This window comes from Neurospora tetrasperma (assembly GCF_000213175.1).
Source record: "Neurospora tetrasperma FGSC 2508 unplaced genomic scaffold NEUTE1scaffold_1, whole genome shotgun sequence".
Taxonomy (NCBI): Eukaryota; Fungi; Ascomycota; class Sordariomycetes; order Sordariales; family Sordariaceae; genus Neurospora; species Neurospora tetrasperma.
In genome coordinates this window covers 4,722,465-4,745,916 of record NW_009799099.1, presented here as the reverse complement: position 1 = coordinate 4,745,916, position 23,452 = coordinate 4,722,465, and the positions used below count along the sequence as shown (strand labels likewise).

General features: G+C 43.8%; 5 protein-coding genes across 5 annotated transcripts; 2 read left to right on the top strand and 3 right to left on the bottom strand.

The window, feature by feature from the left end:
- Positions 1-388: 388 nt before the first annotated feature.
- On the bottom strand, positions 389-2,575 carry NEUTE1DRAFT_36260 (uncharacterized protein; the record flags this gene model as incomplete). Its single annotated transcript, XM_009848841.1, has 2 exons — positions 389-832; positions 893-2,575. 2 exons carry the CDS (start codon positions 2,573-2,575, stop codon positions 389-391), a joined length of 2,127 nt encoding a protein of 708 aa, XP_009847143.1.
- A 440-nt stretch (positions 2,576-3,015) lies between these two features.
- On the bottom strand, positions 3,016-4,300 carry NEUTE1DRAFT_77340 (uncharacterized protein; the record flags this gene model as incomplete). The annotated part of the gene is made up of 2 exons (XM_009850141.1): positions 3,016-3,594; positions 3,751-4,300. 2 exons carry the CDS (start codon positions 4,298-4,300, stop codon positions 3,152-3,154), a joined length of 993 nt encoding a protein of 330 aa, XP_009848443.1.
- A 2,398-nt stretch (positions 4,301-6,698) lies between these two features.
- NEUTE1DRAFT_58654 (uncharacterized protein) lies at positions 6,699-9,075 on the top strand (the record flags this gene model as incomplete). Its single annotated transcript, XM_009849074.1, has 2 exons — positions 6,699-8,555; positions 8,595-9,075. The coding sequence occupies 2 exons, from the start codon at positions 6,863-6,865 to the stop codon at positions 8,861-8,863; spliced, it is 1,962 nt and encodes a 653-aa protein (XP_009847376.1).
- A 739-nt stretch (positions 9,076-9,814) lies between these two features.
- NEUTE1DRAFT_116080 (uncharacterized protein) lies at positions 9,815-10,870 on the top strand (the record flags this gene model as incomplete). Its single annotated transcript, XM_009850140.1, has 1 exon — positions 9,815-10,870. One exon carries the CDS (start codon positions 9,865-9,867, stop codon positions 10,753-10,755), a length of 891 nt encoding a protein of 296 aa, XP_009848442.1.
- A 610-nt stretch (positions 10,871-11,480) lies between these two features.
- Positions 11,481-13,436, bottom strand: NEUTE1DRAFT_98493 (uncharacterized protein; the record flags this gene model as incomplete). Its single annotated transcript, XM_009850139.1, has 4 exons — positions 11,481-11,607; positions 11,699-12,847; positions 12,897-13,042; positions 13,098-13,436. 4 exons carry the CDS (start codon positions 13,434-13,436, stop codon positions 11,481-11,483), a joined length of 1,761 nt encoding a protein of 586 aa, XP_009848441.1.
- Between the last annotated feature and the right edge of the window lie 10,016 nt (positions 13,437-23,452).

The window sequence follows — 23,452 nt, the reverse complement described above, 5'->3', positions numbered from 1 at the left end:
AACGCCAAAGAATCAGTGAGTGAACCGTCACGGCCGTCACCCACTGACGGGTTACTGGAAGTTCCACTCCGGCGGGATCTGTGATACCATATGTGAGAGGGGCAAAACAGAAAGGCGAGGGAGTAGAGAAAATAGATAGGAAAGTCTCGAGGGCAAAAAAGGAGCAAGTGACAAAATCTCATTAAAAAAAACATACAACACCAGGGGATTCGCTGGTCGTCACCGACCCAACTACTAGTCTGGCCCTCACTGGCTTATCTATGGGAGAGCGGACGGGATCCCGAGTTTTCCAGTGGGTATGGTCGTATGTGCTTATTGAGGGTATTTTGTGCGTCTATAAACCCAATTCGAGTGTATTGGCAGCTATGTACCAGACGGACCTAGATTCTCATTCAATGAAAAACTCCTGCCTCTCCCTCTCCAACCTGCCCTCCAACTCCCCATCCATGATCCCATCACAATAAGCCTCGCCAACAAAAGTGTACGTATTACTAGAGGTACTGTAATGATTGTCGTCGTCACCCTCTCCATGTCCTGCCGGCCTGAGCACATACGGTATGCTATCCCCACACAGCAGGACCACCACATCACCGGGTTGCGCATGCTTGGGCGCCATGCCCAGGTATCCCTTCTGAGCAGTGAGATACGGACGTTTTCCGTCCATGCGCATCATGTTATTCAGGTATGATCCTTTGGACTGGAGCTCGTCCCAGCGATCGACCATGAAATCGAGGGTTTCCTGGTCGAGTTCGGGGGGTGATGGTTCGTTGTTGTTGCCGCTACCGGTTTCGCTTTGCTGTTGCTGTTGCTGTTGTTGTAGTTTTTGTAGTTTCTCGTCCACGGAACAGCAAAAGCTGCAATGGTCAATCAACTCCATAAAGACCGGGACAACGTCATCGGCCGTTGCCCTTCCTCGTTTTTGGGGGCCGTTCACGTAGCAGTCGCCGAGTGCCAGGCGCCATAATGATTGGTTGCGTCTTGAGGGGTTGGGGTATATTTTGTCATTATCGCTAGAAAAAGAATTCTTTTCTGCTGAGCGACGCTTCATGTCTTTGATAATGGCAAAGTACTGAAGGATGTAGCGGTGGTAGGCCTTCAGACCCCAGTCTGCACGCCAGGGCAAGCCCACGGCCTCGATCTTGTCGACCACCAGGCCCCGGAGGCCGAGAATGGATGGAGAGGAGGTGGGAATGAGGTCGGCTGTTGATGAAAATTTGCCACAGGCTGAGAATACGTTGTCGAGGAACTGGTAGCTGTATTGTGTTCCGTTCGCCCAGTCTGGGGCCCACGACGGGAGTTGCTCGGGTTGGCAGTGGCCGGCTTCGTCAGGATCCTCGACATTGTGTTTTGGAAATTGTGAAAAGCGGAGAATGGAAACGCTGCCTTCCGTCTTGATGATACTCCGCGCTGTCTGTGTGAGTACCTCAGCGGAGGTGGTGGACTTGCTGTAATCCGGCCGAATATCAAGCCCTTCGGCATCGGCCACTAGACCAAGCAGCCCATAAACTCTATCCCGATATTTTGTTGAGAGAATATCGACGCGGTGGTCGCCGAGATCAAGCCGCGTAGACACCTGTACGAGTAGTTCTCGTAAAGAGGCGCGTTTCCCACGCTTCAACGACCCTTTTGTGTCAAACAGATGCTGCATCGGGGGTGGGAGTAGGGTTGCTGGTACCGAATCCACCAACGAAAGGATCTCAGGATGGTCTTTGAAGGCGTTCCGGAATCTTGTGTCGTGGTGGAAGTCGGGGAGAATGAGGAATACTTCCCATACCAGTAGCACAACCTCATCAAGGACCGCTCTGTCACCGCACACAAAGAAGGTGTACTGATTGAGACAAAACTCTTGGATTGTCCATATCCGTAAAAACCAGTTCCTCTTGTACCAAGCCAGGAACTTCTTCTCCCGCAACAATGGGACGACTATCGGTACGACTTTCCGAAGCAACTCTTCAACCTCAGGGGTGTCTATCCTGTTGTAGAAGATGGCGCGAGGGGCAGGAAACCATTTTATAGCCCGGTCCTTGCCGAAAAGTTCAGAATCCCACATGCACTCGGCAACCTGGCGGAAGGCTTGGAAAACCTCGTCAGAGCCATCAGCATCCAGGCCAAGCCAGACGTACACTTCCTTTGCCGATGAGTAGATCTGATTCATGAGTTGAATCTGACACGACTTTTCTTCGTCATCATCTTGATTGATACAGACCTGGTCGATCCAAAGAGGCGTCAAGCGGAGTTCCTTGTACGTACGGAATTGACGCAGACAGGTATCCAGTGAAGATGTGATGGGTAGGAGACATGTGTGCCCATTCTCTTTGTCCAAGCCTTCCTCCGTCGATGTTGGTGCCCGGTCGTAGTCAACGATGCGGATGCTGTGGGGTTTGGTGTTATCGCCCCAAGCATACGATACAGCGCTGTAGCTTGGCAAGTCTGCAACGGGCGCGGCGTATAGCTTGCAATAGAGCTCGTCTTTATTATCAGAAACCGGGCAGAGCTCCAGTAGACGGACGTGAGTGTTGGCGTCTGGAAGAGGCACCGAGTTGTAGCTGAATTGGCCTTTTTCTGTCGTTGCCATCCTATTTTTTGGAGTTATAAGGCATGAGCATAAGCATTGGTGGTGCCATGTGCAAGTACATCCGAAGAGATATCGATTATGTATTACAGAGAATATGATAGGGAACAACAACAGGCTGAGAGATTGGGCGCTTTGAGGTGGTGAGGACTTTGGCGGAGTAGGTGTTGTCGTTGGAGGGAAGTTGACGACAACGGAAGGATTTCTGGTCGAGGAGGGGAGTACAGGGTTTATAGTAGTCAATAAGCGCGCTGTGAGGCATCTCATTCGTTGCGCACTGTCGTAGTAAGATTTTAAGCTCGAATTTTGGGTGCAGGGATACATCCAAACAAACGACTTGAAACAGGAGAAGTTGTTGGAGGATTCCAAGCGCCTAGGCGTCTTCTGCTCGCTCGTTAGAAGATGGGAAGCCATCAACATTATCAAGACCGAGATCCAGCCCTGCTTGGAATGCTATTTGATATTGCTAGTCATATTTCCAAATTGATACAAAAAAGCTTAGTAGTCCTATATTGTCCGTTAGCTCCCAGCACCACATCATAATACAACCGTGGAAGGTCATCAAGGGCATTGGTTTGCTCAGACAGCTTCCCAATCCATAGCATCCACCATGAACTCCCACTGATCCGCCTCCTGCGCCGCCCAATCCATCATGGTAGCATCACCATCCTCATCATCATCATCCGCCCAGTTCAGCGACGACTGCGCACCCTTCTCTAAACCACCCTCCTTGTCCCGAACATGCCACTCGGCAATCAAGAACGCCGCATCGAACCCTTGGAAGATCGTCTCGAGCATCTTTTCCACGTCATAACTCTCCAACGGGGCCGTCAACTTGACCCGCTCCTTCTCCTCGGCCTCCGAGTCGGCCGTCTTCCATCGGTTCCGCAAGTCTTTTGCCCGCTGCAGTTGCTTGCGCACTTCGCCCTTGCCCAAGATATCATGCAGTGGGTGAACAGGGGAATCAAACGCTTCCAGAACATGAGCGTGATACCGATGCTGAAACTTTCCACCCCCATTTCCTCCAGCAGCAGTAGCAGCAGCACCCTCTCCCTTAGCCCCAGCCCCAGCCCCAGCCCCTTCCCCCACTGCAGCAGCCCGATTAGGTGAACCCTCCTTAGGACTTCCCCCACGGCTGCCTTCCCGGCTCCCTCCTCCTCCGTGCTGATTAAACCGACTCCCCGCCAATCCCTTCCCCTGAATCCCATTCCCACTAACCGTAATCCCAAACACCCCCAGCAGATGGACCAGCGCGCGCTCGATGAGCATGTAGTACTCGAAGAAATCGAGCTTGAACATGATCTCCCCCTCGTTGAGCACGCCACCGCTGATCACGGCGTCGCCATGCTTGGGGTTGCGGCCCTTAAGCGCGAGGGCATAGCCGGAGGCCAGGAAGGGGAGCTTCCATTTGAGGCGGCGGACGATCTTGGTGTAGCGGATCAGCTCGTGTTTGGCGGAGGGGCTAACGCGGACCGGGGATTTGGGGGTCGGGGAGGTGTTGCTAGTGGTGGTCCTGATGGGGATGGAGGTAGTGGTGATGGGAGGTGGAGGACTGGGGGCGACCACAGATGGTTTTCGTTGAGCCCCGGCCTGCGGCTGTAGTTGAGGGGATACTTGGGTCCTTGGTGGAGACGGAGGATTCACGGGTGCTTTTGCCGGGGCTGGTGAAGAAGGAGGTGGTGGTGACTGTTGCTGAGGTTCTGGATCGGACTTGGGAATGTATTTCATGAGCTGCTTTTTGCGTGGTGGCCGGTGCTTCTTGGACTTTGGACCTGGTCCATCGTGGAAAGATTCGCCTTCATCATGATGGGAATCTGGAGAGGGGTCAGCTACTGGACAAGCATTGCGGTGAAAGACCACTAAACGGATACCATGAGGCATGTGACATGAGAGAGCAAAGACCCCCTGGTTGATGCGGTATGTGGTGTCATGTCTGCGATACCACATATGCCATCCATCCTGTGCAGTCCATATTTGCGACCCCTGAAAACATGCATGCTCCGTGGCTGGAACAGCTTCAACGACCATCATAGTGCCTTTTCCGTCCATTCCAAGAACAGTCATCCATTATTTCACTGACAATCGATGTGTCCGTCGTGTTCTGGCCAGATGCTGTAGACCGTACGTGCCAGGCTAAGAGCACTGGAGATGGGGCTGAGAAGGGATAGGGGGCATGGATGTAGCTTCTGAGCAAGGGAGACTCACGGTGAGAATGAGATGGCGGCGGCGATGAGGATGGCGGTGGTTGATGTGCCTTTGGGGCATGTATCGAGTTCATTAACCCTCCTGCCATGATGAAATGCGGCTACGTTTATGTGTGGCTATGTGATTGTCGTACAATATTGGCTTCCAGGTTGATCGGGCGCGGTATAACGAATGAAAGTGAATGCGGCTGAACGGTAACAATAATGCACAAGATATCTAACAATGAAAATGAAGCAATGCCAGCTGAACAAAAAGGTGTGGTCGTGGATCGCAAGGCTATGATGGATTGGTGGTGTTGAGGTTCAGAAGTGGTGAACACGGCTCCACGCGCAAGTTGGACACTTTGACAATTGCGTCGTCTGATTTGATTGCTCTGTCCTGCTTTCTCAGAGTGAGAGGTTTGGATGAAGGTGGCATCATGGACCGCTGTTCCCTGCACACTTCAGTTGCCTGGGGCCATCAATTTGACGTCTCCATCGCAAAACATGCCTCGGCCATTTCAGCTGGAGGGGGGGGAAAGGATGCCAGATGCGCTGTACACACACGAAGAACACTTGTCGTATCGCCAACGTTGACTACGAGTTGGTTTCAAAATAGGGTGCGTCACATTGCGGCCCGTCGCGACCAACGGCATGGTTCAGCAGTCATCAAGCATTGCGTGCGTGAATGTCAACTGCAGGCACTGCGGCCACCCCGCGCGCATGAACCCCAGAACAACCAAGATATTCCCTTTACCTCACAATTAGAACACGAACAAGACCAGCAATTTCATCTTCCTCACACCCCAAGCGCGCAGCCCAGGATTGCAATGAAGAAAAAGGTTGAGCACAAACAAGTAGTAGTTCGCGTCGCCTGGAGGCAGTGTAATACCAGGGACACAGTGGAAGGTAATCATAGGCAAGCCTAGAGGAAAACCGACCGCGTTGCAAAAATTAGAATAATCACGATTGTACTCCGTAGAGTACTTTCAGAGATTAAACTGAAAAGAACAGATACTACACTTGATCTAAGCCAAAAGGCAAAGAGAGCTAAAGAAAAAAGAGAAGAAAAAACCAGGTAAAACTTTGGGTGGGAGGAGAATGTTAAATAGGTACTCATGATGGTCTGTGCACGAGTGCAAGCTGTGAAATTCAGAGTGGGGTATCTAGCCGCAGCTGTAGGACAGCCGTCAACTGTCAGCCCTGTTCAATTGCAAACGCAGGTCTGGACGGATAGCCGGCGGCAACTCGGCCGGCACATTCATTACCCATCCGGCAGGCATCTTGCACAGTCCGAGTACCTTGACGGCGTTACCTCGCTGCTGTCATCTTGTCGTCGGACCCCGTTCACCCCGATGTCCGACCTCGTGCCTCCGTAACGGTCATTCCCTCGAGCATTTTGTCGCTCTCTGCCAGTAAGGTATGCATATTGAAGGGCCTTTTCGGGGACTATCGCTTTTGCCAGTGGTGGAAATCGATCTCAGTTCTCCATTGCTTCGCCTCGTCCCCAGCCTCCCATCTCGTCACTTGCTTATTTCCGGCGATTGGTTCGAAATACTGTGAATAGTGCCATCTATACGAGGATTCGTGTGCTACATTATTTACTACGAATTGGTTGCGGAAAATGTCGGACATAACGGACCAGTTCCTGGGATTTCCGTACTCGGCCATTGCTAGGAGCACGATGACTACGATCCAATAGTGTACGAATGCTCTTTTGTTAGTTACCGGTAGCGACGACGTGAAATGCGACATTTTCCTGCTGAGGATGTAACTCAGAGGAGTAAATCTGTCCAGCTGACAGTCACAAACCGACTATCACCAGTGATGAAGAGAGTCTAGTCTTTCCGAACATGTCCGGAGGAGTCAGATGCCAGATGGGGATGACTTTACAATTCCGGGCATCACGGACTTGACCTCCTATACAATTATGGACATTACGGACTTGACCTCCTATAAAGTGTCAAAGCGCATCGTGAATATCAACGGTGAGTGGTAGAGGAAGCTTCTCCGCTCCAAACATTGACAACATCACACCATCATCGTCTTTCGTCTCATACACATCCAGATATCATTGCAATACAACACCTCAACCTCAACAATCACAATGGACCACTGCGACGTCCTGATAGTCGGAGCTGGCCCGGTAGGGACTACTCTAGCCCTCGAACTGGCTCTGCAAGGCGTCACATTCCGCATCGTCGACAAAAGCCCAGACAGATCAGAGAAAAGCAGAGCCTTGATCGTCCACCCTCGTACTCTGGAGCTGCTAGATCGCCATGGAACTGTTGACAAGCTCATCTCTAGAGGTACTATCACCCGTGGCGGGGTGTTAAACATCAAACAAAAACTGGTAGCCAGAATGAATCTGGATGATCTTGACATCACGGACACGAAATATCCTTTGCCTCTGATGGTCTCTCAAGCCGAAACCGAGCAGTTCCTGGATGAGTCTCTAGCCGACTATGGCAAGGCGGTTGAGCGGGCTTATACTGCTACGAGCGTCGTCCAGGACGCCAACGGAGTCACCACAACTCTAGAAAAGCCAGACGGCACTCAGATAACGGTTCGATCCAAGTACGTCGTCGGTTGTGACGGCGCGCACAGCTTGGTCCGACATTCAGCAAAGAACCTCACCTTTGACGGGGACGCCTACCCACAAGACTTTATCCTCTGCGACGCCCGCCTACGCAACTCCAACGTTGCGCGGGACCGCTTCACCATTAATTTCGGCGACACCGGCCTACTGGCATTCTTTCCCATTCAATCATCCCACAGCGAGAGCGAGGGCGAGGAAGGTCTCATCCGCCTCATCGCATCAGGCGGCCGCTCCGTCCTTAAGCACTTACCACGATCAGGATCAGGATCTCCTGTGGTCCCTGCTGAACAACAACAGCAACAACAACAACAACAACAACAGCGGCAGCACGGCGAACAAACTCACGAACCCCCCACCCTCGCGCACTTCCAATCCCTCGTGGACACCATCGCCCCTCCCGGCTCCGGCACCGTGCACTCCCCCACCTGGCTCGCCCGCTTCCGCTTACACCACCGGGGCGTCAACTCGTACCGGTCCGACCGACTCTTCGTGGCCGGCGACGCCGCGCACATCCACAGTCCTGCCGGCGGACAAGGGATGAACGTGGGGATCCAGGATGCCATCAATCTGGGCTGGAAGCTGGGGACGGTGCTCAAGTACCGGGACACACTGACGGAGGAGGCAAGGGAGGCGTTGCTGGATAGCTACCATGCCGAGCGATACCCTGTGGGGAGGGCGCTGCTGCAGGGGACGGATAGGATCTTTAGCTTCACGGCAGCGGCGACTTCGTGGGTATTGAAGGTGAGGAATACGGTGCTGCCGTGGGTGATGCCGTGGTTGGTTGGGATGAAGTGGATTAGGAAGAGGTTTTATGGGTTTATTTCGGGGTTTGGGACGACGTATTCGGGTTTGGCAAGTGCGGGGGAGAGTTGTGTGGTCGGTGGTGCCAATGGGGTGAATACATCTTGGTCGTCATGGTTATGGTCATCCTCATCACCATCACCATCATCGCTGCCGGAGAAGGTGAGCAGCGGTGATCGATTGCCGGATGGAAAGGTAATCGAGCTAGGGCGATCTCATGGCGGGATAACGGCTTCTGACGTGTTGGCGAAGAGGAAAGAAACGAGCTTGCATCAACTTTGTCGAGGCGCGTCTTGGCATTTGCTGTTGTTCTCCGGAATAGGTGGAACAGAAGGTCGCGATGCGGTGACGGTCGAGGGATTGACACTGGCCGGCGAGAGGGTATTGGCGGTGGTCAAAAGTGAGTGCTCAGTTCACTGCATTTTCTACCACGCCGCAGAGGAGGATCGTGGTAGTAGCGCGGGGCAGGGGCAACAACGCCCGGGCGATGGTCAGCTGCAGCCGGTGCAGACAGTGGCAGCTACAGGGAAGAGCGCCGTTACTTCCACATATGCGGACCCGGGTGGTCGGGTCCATGGTGTGCTTGGATTGGACAATGGGAGTGCGGGATATGTGATGGTGAGACCTGACGGCTATGTTTCTCACATTGGATATCTGTCGTCACTGCAGGAATTTGTCAAGGAGTGGGAGACGAGAGTTTGTGTTTGAAGGAGTCGTTTTGTGGCTTGTTTTCATATTTCTTCTTCTTTGCTTTTTCTGTGTATTAGTCCTCTTTTGCCATTCTCGATACTCTCAGCTCCCACTCCCCAACCCCTCCGCTCAACCTACCCCAATTTCTATACCGCCGGCATTACAAAGAAGAAAAAAGAGAGGACGTCCAAGTTTAGTGTTTGCGAGTATCCCCCTGATTATCTTTTTTTTTCTCCACCCCGTCTCTCGACTTGTTTACCCCAGAGAAGCCCAAAACGGAAATTTGGCCCAGCATTTCGATCATGAACTTTTTGGAGATTTGGGGGAAGAAATTTAGCTAAATTGACTCGCAAGTTTTACGTTTTACCGGGAGAGGAGAAAAGCCTCATCAACCTGTTCCCCCATCTGTTCCTATCTCTGTGCTTACCTCATATTTCCGACAGCCTACATACATACTGTACATGGACATCACAGGAAACTGCATCAATCACATTTGAATTGTACATATGTACACGCCGAACCCCGACACATCAAATTTTCAAACGGCGCCGGTCTACCACGTGGATGACGGTGAGTGGAAATCATTGACCCTTGACAACAAGGAGCCTCCTAGCTTGCCCCAAGATCGCCGTTGGGGAGTTTGACTAGCTTGACAACCCCTATAACGGATAGGGGCGCTTTCCCACCAATTGGTTCCCGGAGAACGGTCGGGGAAGTTCTGTAGCGTATCCGCACAGGACCCTTTCGGATCCCCGGGGCCCTCGGAACGACAGCGGCCGGGCCGTTGTTTTGAAGTGTGGAAATGCGGGTATGTACAAACTACCTAAATTTCGTGGATCTTGATGGATTCAAGCCGATGCCTTTTTTTCGCCTAATACCCACATTATAAAAAGCTACATCCCCGAACGTCCCTGCGTCTCACTTTCAACTGTAGTTAACATCTCTTATCCATCCCACTTCCCCTTCTCATCCGTCATCAAACAAACAACTCTACCCTAAACCCACCCTCAACATTCACAATGTCCTCCACTCCCAGAGTCTGGCTTATCACCGGCGCCTCCTCCGGTCTCGGCCGCGAGATTGCCCTCCGCGCCCTCGCCCAAGGCGACATCGTCTTCGCCACCGCTCGCAACACGGCCAAGATCCCTGAATCTCTGACCTCCCAGGAGCTTTGCATTCCTGAGACCCTGGACGTCACCTCCCCCGATGCCGTCCTCGCCGAGACCGTCGCCCGCATCGTCTCCCACCCCAAGAACGTTCCGGGCCGCATCGACATCGTCGTCAACTCGGCCGGCTACGTCCTGGCCGGCGGCTGCGAGGAAGCTTCCGCCGAGGAGGCCTTCGCTCAGTTCAACACCAACGTTTTGGGCCAGCTGGCCGTCGGCCGCGCCGTGCTCCCTGTTCTGCGCCGTCAGCGCTCTGGAACCTTGGCGAACGTGGGCTCCATCCTGTCCTACCTCGGTCCCGCGGGCGGTGGCCTGTACAGCGGCACCAAGGCTGCGTGCTCCATCCTGTCTGAGGCTCTGACGGGCGAGGTCAAGCACCTGGGCATCAAGGTCACCTGCATTGAGCCCGGCTACTTCAGGACGTCCGTCCTCGACCAAGGCCATTTGATCCATCCCGCCAGGACGATTCCCGAGCTCAGGGGCCCCAACGGAAGCGAGGAGATGAAGAAGACGCTGGCCATGTGGGAGGCGGCCAACAACAAGCAGCCTGGCGACCCCAAGAAGCTGGCGGCTGTTGTTGTCGACGCCCTCAGTGGGAATGGCAAGTATGCCGACCGTGAACTGCCCGCGAGACTGCTCATTGGAAGGGATGCCTATGAGATTTGGGCGGCGGTGCAGGAGAAGCAGAAGAAGCAGATGGAGGAGTGGAGGGAGGAGTGCACGAGCACGGATTTTACTGAGTAAAGGGGGTGAGAGGCTTTGGGAAGGTTAGAAGTGGGGATGGGGGAAGGATGAATGAAAACCGTTGGGTTAGGGTAATGATTGTAATGAATGATTAATACCTTACTTTCTTTTCAAAATTGGACTTGTACGGCTTGAAAGACGTCTGGTGATGATGACGATGATGGTGATGGCAGAATAAAGAGGATTCGGGTGAACGCTGTTCGCTGCTGGCAGCTCGTCGCACCTCAAATGACGTGGCTCAGCATGGATGGGAAGGGGGCCAGTTTGGTAAGACAGCAGTGGGCAGGTAATGAAGGCGATGAAAGGGAGAACTGAGCGCAGCAACTGGTGTTACATTATATGTACTCTAAACAGAAGAAGTCCACGAATGCTAGGGCCCTAAATGCATGCACTGTGATACCCAATGTCCATAGCAACCACAATTTCACGTTACCTCGATGAAACCGAACACCGGTAGCCAAGAAGTGGTATTAAAATTATCCAAAATGGGGTGACGACCAAGAAACAGATGCCCAACCAACATATATTCACAAAAACGCCGTTACCTTAAGGTACCTCCCAATCCCCTATAACCCCCGTTCACCCATGTACCTGTCATCCACCACCCCATGGTCATTCCTCGGACACTCCATCTCAACCTAGTAACCACCCAATCTCCAAAATTGAGCGGCTACAGGTTTTAAGGAGGCCACATTCCCTAAAACCCAGCTCGTCTAGATGACCGGCTAGCTGTTCTCAAACACAGCATCGCGACGCTGAACCCTCGACGCCGCTCTCCTCCGGGCAAGAGAAGAAGTCGAGTTCCCAGGTGTCGTAGTAACAGTATTAGCAGGAGGAGGAATCCATGTAGCACTGCACACAGATAATTTCGTTAGTCATCAATCATCTAGCAAAGTCAAATCCTCAACCGGAAGAAGAAAAAAAAAAGGAAAGGAAAACCTACCCAGTATAACCCGTCGGACTTATCGTCAACATACCCGTCGTATCCAACGGATCAAGTTCATTCCCCGCCGCATTCCCCCTCGTCGGCACACCTCCAACCCTACAATTCTCCAAATGGTCCGCCGGGAACTGTTTCCCCCTCAGCTGCTCCGGCCCCTCGATGAAGCTCGCCGTCAGGCCCATCTCCACATGCCACTCAATATGGCAATGAAACAGCCACACGCCCGGATTATCCGCCCTGAACCTCAGCACGGCGTGACTCCACGACCAGACCGTCACTGTATCCCGCCGGTTCGGCACCGGGTTATAGTTCACGTCGCGACCGGGCCAGTCACCGGCGTACGGCCTGGCGCGGTCCAACACCTGGAAGCTGTGGCCGTGCAGATGGAACGGGTGGCCCGCGGCTTCTTGGTTGTTGATCACCAGCTGGACGATGTCCCCCTTTTTCACGACGATGGGGTTGATTTGGCCGTAGACGAGGGGGTTGGTGTTGTTCTCGCCTACTGTCGCGGCGGTGTACAGCGAGGGAACCTTTTGGCTGATGAAGGGCTTGCCGTTGAGGCAGGCGCGCGGATAGCCGTTGGCGTCGAGGCAGAAGCGGAAGTCGAGCTTGACGAGGTGGTCGTAGGCGGGGATCATGGCGAGGTTGTCGAGGGGTTTGAAGTGCGTGTCGTCGGCGGGACGCCAGACGTCAATGGTGTTGGTTGGACGGGTAAGGGGAGCGTTTTCGTCCATCATGAGCCAGGCAGTTTGGTTGTGAGGGAAGGCGGGGGCGAGGGTTTGGTTGCGGAAGTCCCGGTTGATGTCGAGAGCGACGAGGATGGGGTAGTTGCCCGAGTCGCGGTCGATGGCGGAGATGAGGAAGTCGTACCGCTGGGCGGAGCTGGCATGTAACTGGTAGGCGGTTTCGGTTTGGAGGTAGGTGGAGTCGCTCATAATCATGGTGAGAGGGTGTGAGTCAATCCAGAGGAAGGCAGAGGCAAAGGCGGACATGTTGATGAGACGGACGCGGTAGGTTTTGCCCTTGACAAAGTTGAACTTGACATCCTTCTTGTCGTTAAGTAAAATGGTATCCGGGAATGGTGGAGCGAACCGCGTGTTGGCAGGAGACAGCATGTTCTGAACAAGCGGGATGCTCTGAGAATGGTACCTATGACATTATTAGATACTTGCTGGCCCAAGTTAAGAAGGACACTTACCAATCGGACACAGTCAAGACAATCTCCTCATCATACCTGCCCTTGTAGGGGTCATTGGGATCTTGAACAATAAGGGGCCCACGCAGGCCATCCGGATATTGTCCCTTTTCGTGGGAATGATACCAAAACGTGCCGGGTTCATCAAGCTGTGACCATGTAAGCCATAATTCAATCGTAAATCAGAAGAGACAGATGTCTTACCAAGAACTTGTACTGAACCGAGGATCCAGGAGGGGTCGGACACTGGACAACACCACTAGGTCCATCCATCTCAGGAGTTTGCAGTTGGTTGATACCGTGCCAGTGAATACCAGTTGTCTGGTTACCAAGTCCATTGTGGAGGTTCACAATGAGAGTGTCACCGACGTTGACCTCAAGCTTGGGACATGGCCACTGGTTGTTGATACCAATGACAGGTCTCCCAAAGCCATCAGGGGAAGCCCAAACCCATGTGACATTCCAGTTGATGGTGACAACTGCTGCCCTGGCAACTGTGCCAAAGCATAGTAATGCCAGGGAAACGAGGAGCGACCACATCATGGTCCCGGTTGGAAGGAAGAGTCAAGCCAAAAGAGTGGCAACGGAGAGGGTATTAGAAGATGGGCAAAGGTCAACTCAGAGCTTGGCGATGTAAATCAGGATGGAGGGATTGGACAAAGACATGATTTTTGAACGGGCGAAGTCTCCGTATATAAGCAATAACGACAAGATATCGAGTGGATGCTGGAGTGGACATCCACAGGAGACTCGAGTGGTTTCCGCTGACATGGTGGCTCATGATGCAATTCGAGCACAGGGGTATGGTACGAAGAGTAATCATAAGTTTCCTAATCAGGAGGGTTGCCCACACGATAGCTGCACTTGCAGTCTATACTGTCCTAAGGAGGGTGTTGCGGGATGCGGCTCTAGATCCAAAGAGGCAGAGCCAAGCTGTCAGCTCGGTGATTATGAACAGCTTCATGCTGAGAGGCATCAGAGTATTGAATGGCTGCAGGACAGGTCTGCGCACCTGTAACAATCAGAAATTATTGATTGGGTGTTGAGTTTGGAGCTGGCTGGAAGAGGCGTGACTATGCGACAGATTAGAAGACGTGCAGAAGAGAGAACTAGAGTATAGTCACAAACTTGATGCTTCCACATGCCGACCACACTTGAAAGTGATTGTGTGAGAGACGGACGCATATAGGATAACTTCCCCAACAATACTGTACCCAAAATGGTTCAGGAACTGGGTAGAACCATGTAGATTCTGTAGTCTATTCCAGTTCCAGGTGAAGACTGGCGGTTTTCGAACTCCTAAGCATGTTCTTTGCCTGCTTCTTTCGAAGTGCTGTCCTTGATAATCTAAGCGTCCGGGTAGCGGCGGGAACTACATGCTGGCTGTACGGGCTGGCGCTTGAACAGTACACATACGAAAGAAAGGTGAAGTTGTACAAGCTTAGGAGGCGTATGGCATGTGGTGTGTGTAAGACTTGGTCCAAAGTAACACCAAGAGAGCGCTCGGATACATACAGAGGAAGACTGTGTCCGCACTAAAGGAGGAAAATACAGGATAACACGCGAGGTCTATAAACACATCAGCCATTTGTCAGGGTGCATGGTATATGGAGTAGATAGTGGTGGCTGAAGGGTACATCAGATGGGAGAGAAGGGAAGACGAGAAGCAAACCAGACTGGGCGAGCTCGTCTTCGATGGTGCTTTTCAAAGGAATTTGTGAATTATCTTTAACTCTGTAACAGGCATCGATTGATCTCTAACCCTTGTTGCGACCAGGTTCAAGTTGATCTTCAAACTTTACGAGAAGGGTGTTTGCACAAGACATGGGAATGCTTCCACTTGGGGGACTGTGTTCTTTGTCGATGACGCGATTCCAAGGGTCATTGCCTGGAGAAGAAAGCTGTACACGCTCGCTCAAGACAGGGGTCTGCATACTGTAAATGAATTGTTTGTTGGACCATTGCCACGTTGCAGTGTCATCGATGCAGACAGAGATGTGGAAGTGGAAGAGAGAGCGAGGAAGAGATGAGGTCAAGTTGAGTTGGAGGCTCGGGAAGAGTTTCATTGGGCGCTGCTTGGCGCGTTGCCCTTTCTGTTAATGCCACCCTTCTGGGGGACCCCTGTGGATCGCCGTAACCGCAGATGTGGTATCGTATACTCGTCGGTTGGGTGCACGTGGTGGGTCCTCCCTTGGGGGCCCGCTTCCAGCCAGCCAACCGACTCTACTCGTCCCTCTTAGAGTCGGGATTTTTACCTGTAACGCGCAAGCTCTATAACAGTGTAGAATCCATTTTCAATAACAATATTAGTAATTCTTATTGTACAATATTGTGAATAACCTTAATCGATTCGTCTCATCGTACTCTATCTTTTACATATACTCTCATTATACCCGTATATAATCCCAACGTTGCATTCCGCGCTAAGAAGGCTACCCGCTACTTTCTTGTAAGTTAGATTATAATTGTAACTAGGTTAATTACTATACAATTTAAGACTAATATTAAGGTTAGAAATAAGGGAAGGGTTACGTATAAGAACGTAGGGAAATTTTTTAACATTAGTGAAACTATTATTAAGAAGTATATAATGTTTATTAAGGAGGGAAAGGCTTTACCGATTAGTATAGAAGCCTATTGACTACTAGTATTAATTATAGATAAGAATAAAACTCTTAATATTATAGTCTAAATCGCTAACCGTAGCTACTTCCCCTCTAATAATACCTCCCTCGTTAAACTAATTAATTAATTTCGTAATTAACGGCCGACCCCTCCCTTTATTTAACTATATAAAGGGTAGTTAATAGAGTAGCGTAAGAAGTATCTAGAGTTCGAATTTAAGGCAGTTAGCTTTAAGGATATAAAAAGAATGAGTGTTAAAGTTCAATTAGACTCCTTCAAAGATTAGTTTAAAAAGGTTAAAGCTATATATAATAGTTTTAATATAAAGGAAGAGAACGTTTAGAATATAAATAAGTCCCCGTTTTAAGTAAGTAAAATTAAAGGAACTATAAAGGTATAACATGCTTCCCCCACACTATTGTTTCTTATATTAAATTATATAGCAATAGGTATTATTTGTAAAGAATTAGGTACGTACAAGGAGGGTTGTGTTTAATTCTAGTAATAAAGAGAGTTTAATTACTATTAATACTATATTAGCTGCGGTTAAGAGTATCCCTTTATTTTTTATATTTAAGATAACGATTATAGTACGCTCTAGTTTCTTTAAGTATAATTAAGTTTCTTTGAGTGTAATTAAGTTTGATTATACTTAATTAATAGCGGTTGTACTAACCGGTATATAAGTGTAAAGGAACGTATAAGCTAGTTATAAAGTTGATTTAGATATAGTTATTACTAATATATAAATTGGATATAATAATATTTACTACGTACTATAATAGATTATGCACTTTAATAAGCACTCTTTTAAATTGTCCTCCTCTTTTAATAGCTATATTATAAATGAGTAGTTTGGTTTGTTATTAAATTACTTACCCCTATTTGAGAAATTAGAACCTTTTAAAGGGGATAGAATAACTACTAGTTTTACATTTATTATTAAATTAAAGGTATATCGAGTATTGTTTATAGATGGATTTAAAGCTTATAAAGATTTATATATACTATAGTACTATAAGGCGTTTAATATTATCCCTTATATTTTACCCTTATATATTAGCTATATATTTTAATTATTTAATATAGGGGTTTATTAAGTTATTAAAAAGGTTTATTAGAAGGCTTTAGCGGATGAGATTGCTAGTAGCGTTATTAATATTAACTATATTATATTTTTAAATAATTAGAAGCGGGTTAAGGAGGTTGGTTTTATATATAGTAATATATATAAGGGATGGGAGAAGACTGGTCTTTAGTTACTTAAATTAGGTAAGTTAAATATAGTAATTATAATTAAAGTATAGTAATTGTAATTATATTTAACTGAGGCTAATTAATGTTAATAGACGTCCCCTTTAGTAAGTTACGCGAGTTTGTAAGAGTACGGTAAGAATTGTTGTTCCTTAAGCGCTTTGAAGTTATAATTCTATATAAAGTGCTTTGTACTTTCGAATTATTAACTATATAATAATAGGTTAAAGGATATACCTCGCTAGTTAAGAAGGTCTATAATGAGGTTAGAGTTGTTCTTAAAGTATCTATTAATATTTAGAAGTTAGTATATAATTAGTAAAAATACTAAAAGCGTTATATTGAGGTTAAAGTTTAGAAGTAAAACTCTTGTAAGTATATAGCTATTAGTAATAGCGCTTATATTAAGGAAGCTCTTAATACTAAGGTTGTAACAAGGAGGATAATTAATATTAAAGATAGAATTAAAGAGATTTAGCGAATTAGTATAGCCTTTATTAAAAAGGTTGCCCTTAAAGAAGACCCTAGTATAAAGTAGTAGTGTTACAAACTTAAGCGATATAAGGGTCGCCTAGACCCTCGGGATCCGACAGCCCCACCTAGGACGACTAGTATAACCCTCAATAGTTAGAAAAGGCGTATAAGTAAGTACAGACTTACTATATATAGGCTTACTATATATAAGTGCTTACTAGTAAGTAAGAGCTTATAGTAAGTAGGTACTTACTAGTAAGTAGGAGCTTACAGTAAATAAGCGCTTACGGGTGAGTAAGTGCTTATAGTAAGTGAGGATATTATTATAAGTAGGTAACTTAAGAATTAAAGAGTTAGGTATAGGTTAAGAGTATAAAAGGATAATTAAAGAATTTAAATTGTTAAATAGTTCGATAATTATTAATAGATTATTATTACCGAGACTAGTATTACAAATATATTTATTATAAACCTTTTAGCTTTATTGAACAACTTTAATAATTCTTACCTTCAACTATCTTATTTAGGTAAATTAGATTGCTGTTCGTTATATATTAATAATTTCCTTTAGCCTATCTTAGATAGTACTAAAAGTATCTTTATTTTATTATATCTTCTTATATCGAACCGATTAATACCGCTATAGAGGGTACCGACGATAATGTTGATTCCACTGCCCGTCTTCTCTAGGAGTTATACGACTGTATTTAGTAATTCGAAGTATAATTCGGAATTAGGGGCGGAACCAACGGCGGAAACCCCAGGGATCCCCCAGCGGGTACTAACCCAACGGACCCTCCGGCAGCCCTACCGGCGGAACCTCTAATTGAAAAACCGATTCTACCTTAAAAGAACGTTAAAATCGAAGTACCTAATAAGTTCAGCGGATAATAAAATTAGTTATAGGGATTCCTATTATAAATACGTACCTACTTTAACTATTACCCCGAAAGCTTCCTTATAGGGGCTAATAAAATTATTTTTATTGGAACCCGTCTCTAGGATAGAATATTCACTTAGTATAAACCTATCCTTTAAAATTAGTATATTTAAAGGGATAAAGTTAAGAATAGTATTAAGTAATTTATAATAAGCCTATAAACGTTTATAAATATACTGAATGCCATATTTAAAAAACCCGACTAGGATTTGCGAGCCTAGGAGAAATTCCTTTACTTTTATTAAACTATATTTATATTAACCTACACTAACGCTTTTAAATAATATACTATTAAAAATAGGTTTAATAACGAAAGCTTTATATAAATATTCTATTAAGGATTAAAGAATTCTATTAAAGATAAATTGTATAAAGAAGATCGGCCTACTTACTTTAACGAATATATAATCTACGTTATTTGTATCGACGACCGGTTGTAGTAATATAGTTAAAAATAGTATAATCTACTATTAAAGTACTAAGTAGTTATATAATGGAATAATTCTAAGCCGAAGTGTAATTAGGGTAGGAATAGTATATAGGACGATAAAGGAGACCCGATAGATATTGGTACTGTATAGCCTAATAAAGGACGGCGTAATATATTACAAATTAAGTACTTCAATTATAGTAAAAAGGGATATATAAAGAAGGATTACTATACTCTTAAGTAATTAAAATAGAAGAAGGCGGAAACCGCCGCAATAGAAAGACTTAGGGTAATCGAAATCGCTAGTACCGAGTATAGATAAAACGATTTCGAAGATATTTAAATAAGGGTAGGGATTATAATTAAGGAGTATATTAGAAAGCGGACGATGAATATAATAAGGGCTAGTAGGAAGGACCGGATAAGGAGGATCTAAGATAATTAAGGCCTAGAACCCTAACTACGGAAACCCTTAGTAGTTTCTCTACTACAGACCGTAACCTTTTTACTACTATATATATAATAAATATTAACCTCCCTCTCACCCCGTTAGCCTTGCTTAATATTGAAGAGTATTTTATATTAGAATTCGTTAACCTATATTAGTATAAGTACCCTAACAATCTTACTGAAAAATATTAGATAGAATTATTAAACCGTTATCTCAATAGAAGTTAGGATAATAAATTATAGAATAATTTCTAAGGAAAAAGAACGGTTATTATTAAAGGGAAATTATAAACTACTTAGGGAAAGATTCTTAACCCGGTTAAATTATATAACCTAATTAAAGGAGATACCGTTTAGATATACCCCCTTTACTTTACCTATTATAAGGTACTATAGTTCTAATATATTATAAATAATTACTTTAAATATTTTAGGAAGAAATAGGATAACCGCTTTTGGCCTACTAGAAGGTAAAATATATATAACCAACCCTAACCCGTTAAATGTATATTTAATTGCGGAAATCCTTAAATTATCCTCGTTATTAACGAATAATTCGTATTTAATATACAACCCTTCGAGAAAATAGATGAATAGTTTGTACCTATAAAGCTCTTAATCCGCCTACGTAATATTTATACTTATATACATTAGGGAAATATTAATTACTAATAGTAATACTACCTGATATTTAATTATCCTATCTATATAAGATAGAAGGTAGAAAATATTAAAGTAGGAATTAAGGAATATACTTAGAAAGCTAAAATAGTTAAGTATATAAAAAAAGAAGAAGTTATATACTTAGTATAGTTATAGGAATACGATTCGTAGGACGAGCCCCAACCTAAGGAAAAGGACGCTCTTTACAATTAGTACTAGGAATTAGGAAACGGCTTAGGGCCTTCAAGGAGGCCTAATGAAAATTAAATCCCTAAATAAAACGGATTATCCAATAAAGTAGCCGTTGGAAAAATAAGATTTAAGACCCTATAATAATAATAGAGGTTGTAATTGTAAAAGAAGGAAAAGAAGATTAACAATTTAAAATTATAGCTTATTAGAAAAATTATTAAGCACTTACATTAGTAGACTCTAAAGTTCAATTGAATTTTATTTTACCTAAATTTATTAATTAACTAAGGATTCCCTAGAAATTAAAGAAGGCGCCCTTTATAGTAAAAGAACCCTTCGAAATATAGTTCGTAAAATAGGAAACGTTCCTACTCCCTATTATAGTAAAAGGAAAGACGGTCGAAATCAAATTTAATATTGTAAATATAGGGCTATTAAAGAATATAATCCTCGGGTACCTATAGTATATTATATACGACCTAGATATTAATTAGAAGGAAGGTAGCTACCTACGTCTAAGGACGTATCCAATTACTAATAGGAAACCTAGAGTACGAAAGGAAGCGAATTAGTAAAGTACTATTCTTAAGGCCCTATTATACGAAGTATAAGAAATTATAATTTGTACTATTAATAAAAAGAGTAATAAAATTATAGAAGAAGGATTAATAATATTATTAGAGGTATCGTTAATTAATACTTAGTATAAGTTCGATTATTACTAAAACTAATAGGCGGAAAAGCCGAAAATAGTAATTCTAATAGAATATTAAAGGCACTTAGCTTTCGTTAGTAAACATCTTAAAGGACTACTACTATAAGGACTATAGGACTATAAAATTAAATTTAAGAAAGAAGTTAAATTTGAGTTCTTTAAAGTATATTATATTAATAAAAAATAAAATATAGAATTAAGGAAGTACTTAGACGAAAATTTAAAAAGAAGGTATATTTAGGAACTTATATTACTAATAGGGTATCTTATCCTCTTCGTACCGAAAAAGGATAGAAAGTTATACCTTTATATTAATTATAAGTAATTAAATTAAAAGACCGTAAGAAATAGTTATCCCCTACTCTTAATTTTATATATTCGAAGTTGATTAGGAGGAGTATAATATTTTATACGCCTTAATTTACTTATTACCTATACTTATATCCGAATTAAGGAAGGAAACGAATAGAAAATAATATTTCGTATACTTTATAAATACTACGAATACTTTATTATACCCTTCGGATTAATTAATATACCTACGATATTTCAATCTATTATCGATTACGCAATTCGCTTATACCTCAATAAATTCGCTATCTACTATTTAAATAATATTCTTATCTATTCCAAAACTCTCGTAGAGTATAAAGAATATATAAGGAAAGTATTAAATATATTATACGAGTATAAATTCTTTATTAATATAGAGAAAAGCGAATTTTATATAAAAGAAACTATATTCCTTAAGTATTTAATTTTAAAAAACGAAGTTAGGATAGAACTAAGTAAAGTAGAAGCCATACGAAACTAGTTAATTTTTAGAAATACGACCGATATTCGCAGATTTCTAGGATTTACTAATTTCTATTATATATTTATATATAATTATAGGAAAATTGCTAGGCTATTATATAAGCTTATAAAAAAAGAGGCTACTGTGATATAGGGAAAGAAAGAAAAAGCAATTTTCAAAGCTATTTATAATGCAATTACTGTAGACCCTATATTAAAACTTCCCGACCTAAATAAACCCTTTGAAATTAAGACCGATATATTAAATTATATTATCGGAGGGCAATTAGAATAATGCAACAAATTAAGGGAAATTCTATTTTATAGCTTTCTTCTCCAAAAAGTTAGAAGGACCCTATTGTAATTACTCTATTTATAATAAGGAACTCCTAGCTATTATTAAAGTATTTTAAAAATAGAGGCTATATTTTAATAAAACTATATATAAAGTATAAATTTATATAAATTATAATAACCTACAGTACTTTACGACTACTAAGGTATTCAATAACCGCTAGATATAATAGGCTAAATTCTTATCGGAGTTTAACTTTAAAATTAATTATAAGAAGGGATCGGAAAACGCCCATACCGACGTACTAAATTAGAGGGCAAATTATATAAAAAACGCTATAGAAGCCTCTATATCTTTATTCTAAAAGTAATTAAACGAATTATTCATATACCCCCTATAAAAATAAATAGAATATTACGCTGCCTATAGAGTTAAATTGTAAAACCCTAGATTTTATACTATTATTATTACTTTGGAAGAGTAATAGAAGTAGGAGGATAATTAAGAAAATAGAATCGTCCTCTAGAATAATAAGCTATAGTACTATAATAAGGCCTACGTATAGTTAGAGTAATATGAAGCTCTTATTATAAGGGTATATATATCTAAAATAGGCAGACATATAGGTATTATGAAAATTATAGTATAGATACAGTAATATTACAACTTTCGAAGAATAAAAACTGACGTAGTTCGAATATTATAGGCCTATAAGCGCTATAGTAAAACTAAGGTTGTAAGATACAAACTATACAAATTCCTCGAACCCTTAGAAGTTGTAGAAAGGCTATAGAGTTTAGTAACTATAAATTTTATTACTAAATTACTATTATTTATAAATATTATAATAGGAATTATTTATAATGGTATTTTAATAATAGTAAATAAATTAATTAAATAGAGTTACTTTTAACTTTATAAGGAGATATAATCAATGGAGTAATTTATAAATATAATTTATTATAATTTTACTTTAGTATACGGTTAGCCGAAGGAATAGATTATAAATAAAGATACTAAATTTGTATCCAAATTCTAGTAAGTACTAATAACTAAACTCGGTACTAAAAGTAAAATATTAATAGCCTATTATCTGCAAATAGATAGATAAATGGAAAGGATTAATTAAATTGTAGAATATTATTTAAGGAATTATATTAATTTTGAGTAGAGCAATTGGGTAGAATTATTACTCGCAGTATAGTTAGCGTATAATATTTTACTTATAGAGATTATTAAAGTTTTACTTTTCTTCGTAAATTATAGGTATAAATTAGAATTCTTAGAAGGACTAAATATAAACATTCCTAGGGCTTCAATTAAGGCCGGAAAATTGTATATATTATATAAGAAGTTTAAAGAAGAATTGGAATTCGTTAAATAAAAAATAAATTAGTATTTTAACCTAAAAAGGCTCGAAGGACCTTACTTTAAGGAGGGGGATAAAATCCTTTTATCTATTAGGAACCTTAGAATAAAAAGGCTAAGTAAGAAGCTTAATAACCGTTGGGTAGGATTATTCAAAATTAAGAAGAAAATTTCTAATATAGTATATTAATTAGATATTTCTAATACTATAAAATTAAAATCGCACTCATCTTACATCGTACTACTAGAATTAATATTTAAGAATGTACGAATTAATATATAGGCTAATATTAAGGACGAAGAAGAGAAATAGGATATAGAATAAATTTTATACTTAAAAATAGAAGAAGGGAAATTA